We start from the raw sequence: 4,954 nt of genomic DNA, 5'->3' as shown, positions 1-4,954 counted from the left end.
ATTTAATTACTTTCTTTTGAGTGAGAGCACCAAACTTTTATTGTAAATATAATGGGGCGAGTGTTTCAGCTAAAACTTATGCTTTCTTATTCTGAAAAAGTTTTTGCTTCTTTTGACATTCACAGTAGACGTCCATTTGTTTGTTTGTTGTTAAGCACAAATCTACACAATGGGCTGTATGTGCTGTGCCAACCAAGGATATCGAGACTCGGTTTTTAGAGTTATGAGCCTTCAGATTTACCGCTAAGCTACTGGGGAGCATGACATCCAGACAAATAATTCAGACACAATGCTGTGAAAGTAAATTTCAGCTCAAATTTACATCATTAACACTTGCTATTAGCCAGATGTTTTTGTCTTTGTTAAAATGAATTTCGTATAATAATAATAATATATATATATATATATATATTGAAAACCCCTATTAAAGGCAAGTAATTCCCATGTTGATGAACAAAGTTTCTAAAAAGTTTTTTTTAAATCAGTTATATATTAGTTTGTAAAATGGGAAATATGGAATGTTTATTTGAAGGGAATGCATTTCTGATTTCTAAAAGTTTATTTGTTTGTCTGTACTTAAGCACAAAGCTATACAATGGGCTATTTGTGCTATGCCCACAACGGGTATCGAACCCCGGTTTTCAGAGTTAAAGTTTCGCAGACTTACAGCTGTGCCACTGGTAGGCATTTGTAAATGACACAGTTTTCCTGGAATGTTTCGATACCTAAGGTTTTCTCTCCACTGTCACGTTTTTACTTAAATTATTTGTTTCTGCCATGCATGTTCTTCTTTATTATTGAAGCTACGAAACACACGTCTTTAGATCAACATTTTTCTATTGAACTGTAATTAACATAATAAATAGAAATTTTTTACTAGCCATATCCCACACCATTCATGTAGTTTGTTTTAAAAAACATTTACACCTCTCGTATATTCTGCTACACACATGTGACTTCAGCGTATGGAAGTTTTGTTTTTATATTAGATTAAAGAATTAATATGGAAGAGGCACAAGAGGGAGGAACGTCACAGCAACCAGAACTTCAATGTTTGTTCGCTGCTCAAGTCGAGCGTTTGTACGAACATTTCACCCCAAATACTTTAGAATGCGGTGTGTCATTATTGTACTTTTGAGCTTAACTATCACCAAATCATCCAAAGAGGGCTTAACATGTTAAAATATATGTCTTATAATAACATGTGAAGCTAAATCTTATATGCAAATGGAATAAAGATTCCGGTCAAGTTAAATACGATTTGAACGAAATAAATTAAGTCACGTAATGGATAAAATTTTCAGTCAAAGAAAGTTTTCAACTTTATAGAAGTAAACGCGATTTTACACAAATCTCTCTCTCTCTCTCTATACATATATATATATTGCCCCCCAGTGGCACATCGGTATATCTGCGGACTTACAACGCTAGAAACCGGGTTTCGATACCCGTGGTGGCAAGAGCACAGATAGCCCATTGTGTAGCTTTGTGCTTAATTACAAACAAACTACATATATTTATTTATTTATCACGTGGGAGATCCATGCTTATTTATATGATTTTCTGTATGTTGTTCCAAATCTGTTATTACTGGTTATTTTACGCGTTTTTAACACGATAAAAACTATTTACTTTAGGCATAACAAAGTTTTGAAAACATTAAACTTACGTAATCTGCAGAAATATAAAATTAAAATTAATTTGCCAATTAAAAGATAGGCGATTGTTTGTAATTAAGCACACAGCTACACATTGGGCTATCTGTGCCCTGCCCAACACAGGTATCGAAACCCGGATTATAGCGTTGTAAGTCCGCAGACATACCGCTGTGCCACTGGGGGACAAGCTAGACGAATAAAAAGTTTCTCTGATACTGGTAATACGCAATTTACGAATTCAGTTAAATGCAGATACGCCTCTGTACAACACTTGGAAGCATACATGAAAACATTTTTTTACAAAACACGTTAATACGAAAAAAAGTACACTCTGGTAGTGAAGCAGCAGGAGATGAATTTATAATAACTTAGGTAAAAGTTTCGTGCACATACAGCAATAAAAAACAGTATATCTTGTCACCTATTAATCCACTAACAGTAAAAATCCTTGTTTATGTTGTCACCAGGCGTTCTGCTCACATTCCTCTAGAGGGCGTTCCAAGAATATCCAGGACAGTCACTCTACACCAAGGGCTGGACTCCGTAAGTTGAGAATTGTAGAGGAAAATACAGCAGCACAATAAAGGGTGGAAGGAATTATTTTTAATGCTATGTCACAAAAAGTGTTCGTGTGGCTAAAAAACGGTGTCTGTTATGCCATACGCCCTATTTACGTGTTTTTACAATTTTCTTTCCCTGTGTGTAGGGCACAATCATGATATTACATGGATTTTTTTTTTACATTTTAAAGCAAAAGGTGCTTAACACATTTGCCATCGGTGTAAAAAAAATCAGAATTAAAAAAAACCTAATATTTGATATGGTTAGCTTATCTTTATGCCAGTTTTACTTAATAATTACGATAAAACTGGCATGGCCGAATAATTAATTAGGGCGCTCGACTCGCAATGTGCGAGTTGCTGGATCAAAACCCGGCACCAAACATGCTCGTCCTTTCAGCTATGAGGGATTAAAATGTGATGGTCAATCTCACTATTTATTAATAAAGAGTAATGAAAAAGTTGACGATGGGTGCAGCTGGCTGGTTGTTAAAAATTAGAGACAGCAGCTGATAGCCTTAGTAGCTTTGCATAAACAAATAAACAAACAACTTGATGAAATCACACTACTATATCAGACATCTGTTGTTAGCGCTCGTCTTGCACACACACATGTGTGTGTATATATACACATTATACTTCCATACAAATTTTACTAAGCACATACTACGATAAAATTGTGTACGAACGAATCAGAAAAATTTAATTTGTTTTACACATTTCTTTCCATTAAAATATATTAAAGAACACTAGAATATAATAAATAAAAAGAGCTTAACCCTGATCATATTTTCTATTTCTTAAAATATGCATATCACACATTTGACAATACTAGTCGTTATGTTCATTATATACATTTCGAATTTTTAAACTGTGTGTGTGTGACTCATTGCCTATGAGGCAAGGTAAGAAATTCTTAAAGTTAACTTATAATCATTCTTGACTAGAGGGCAATTAGTCAGCAGCCTTAAGATTCATGTATAGTCATCCCTGATTAGAGGGCAATTAGTCAGCAGCCTTAAGATTCATGTATAGTCATCTCTGACTAGAGGGCAATTAGTCAGCAGCCTTAAGGTTCATGTATAGTCATCCCTGACTAGAGGGCAATTAGACAGCAGCAACCAGCTACTTACCTGACTACTCTTCATCATATAACAAGCTGAAAGTACGAAGCGTCTTTTGGGGTATATCGCGACTCGAACCTTGAACTTATTGAACTACAGAGCAACACATTATCGTTTAGGATAAATTGGGCCACGGAATTGATAAATATAGCTTGAATTTAACTATATATGTTCTGTTGCTTTAAAAGCGCATGTTGTACTTCCATTGGACGTTATGATTACTATTTACATATTGATAATAATTGGTTCAGCCATAACGAGCGTAATTATGACGTAATCAGGCTGATCAGCTGAGATCTCCGTACTCTAGCGTTTTGTCCATTTTTGTAAGGCAACAACATAAGGAATTACATTATATTAGTTTACATAACCTAAACCTTATCTGAACAGATGCTTATACATTGCAGTTGCAGAAGTTAATTGTCTCACAGACAGACACGCTGTACATAATGTATGAGAACAAAATCAAATAACTTTTTACATCAAGAGTAATTATTAAATCCGAGCAATACCTCTAAAATTATTTCATAACATCCACACGAAATGACTATCAACAAGTGTTGTTACACGACGTTACAGCACATATCAATAGAGAATAGAAATAACCGTGTGTGAGTATGGTATTCCAACTTTATTTCACCCTTTCGAGTAATATTCGAACCCAAGATCTCTGGCAATATACAAATGACTGCTCTACCAAGTGAAGTAAATGGTTACCTCACTGGGAATTGTTAGTTTAAGGCATATCTTACACAATCAACTACAACTAACACAGGAGAAGGAATGCCTGTGGGAATTGTTAGTTTAAGGCATATCTCACACAAACAACTACAACTAACACAGGAGAAGGAATGCCTGTGGGAATTGTTAGTTGAAGGCATATCTTACACAAACAACTACAACTAACACAGGAGAAGGAATGCTTGTGGGAATTGTTAGTTTAAGGCATATCTTACACAAACAACTACAACTAACACAGGAGAAGGAATGCCTGTGGGAATTGTTAGTTTAAGGCATATCTTACACAAACAACTACAACTAACACAGGAGAAGGAACAGCTCCGGGAAATGTTAGTTTAAGGCATATCTTAACAACTACAGCTAACACAGGAGAAGGGACGGCTCTGGAAATTGTTAGTTTAAGGCAAATCTTAACAACTACAACTAACATAAGAGAAGGGACTGCTCTGGGAATTGTTAGTTTATGGCATATCTTAACAACTACAACTAAGACAGGAGAAGGAATGGCTCTGCTATATGCACAGTTTGAATAGTTTTATCCACAGACTGGTTCTATTAAAACGTTTAGAGCTTCGGCGTAAACGATTACTACAAATTTTAATTATTTGCCATTTTAAATCTTGAATAAAAAAAAAAAAAGAATGTGTGATAACTTTCCTCTGGCACGAGCTTCGTGTGCAGATCTATGAATGAGCACACTGAGCCGGAAGATTAAACCATTTGTTCAACACGGTGTCTCAAATGATCAAGCAGTTACATAACTACTCACAGTGTGTAGCTAGAAGGAATTTCGCTAAACGGTTCCGTGATTAACCTGGTAATTAACATAGGATTACACAAACTTATATATATATATATATATATATATATA

At 35.0% G+C, this 4,954-nt stretch overlaps 1 protein-coding gene across 6 annotated transcripts in view; it reads left to right on the top strand.

Moving 5' to 3' along the window:
• The window catches only part of LOC111086406, an 81,693-nt gene that overhangs the window by 41,093 nt on the left and 35,646 nt on the right, over nt 1-4,954 (top strand). For 2 of the 6 annotated variants that reach the window (XM_022389099.1, XM_022389105.1), the window contains exon 3: nt 2,126-2,201. The exons of the other annotated variants lie outside the window; for them this stretch is intronic. In XM_022389099.1, coding sequence (XP_022244807.1) covers nt 2,126-2,201 — 76 coding nt within the window. The remainder of the gene's footprint in view (nt 1-2,125; nt 2,202-4,954) is intronic. 6 annotated transcript variants of the gene reach the window in all.

The sequence above is a fragment of the Limulus polyphemus genome, unplaced genomic scaffold (genome assembly GCF_000517525.1).
Source record: "Limulus polyphemus unplaced genomic scaffold, Limulus_polyphemus-2.1.2 Scaffold41, whole genome shotgun sequence".
Classification (NCBI taxonomy): Eukaryota; Metazoa; Arthropoda; class Merostomata; order Xiphosura; family Limulidae; genus Limulus; species Limulus polyphemus.
The sequence above is the reverse complement of the archived record's forward strand: the minus strand, read 5'-3'. Positions and strand labels throughout refer to the sequence as shown.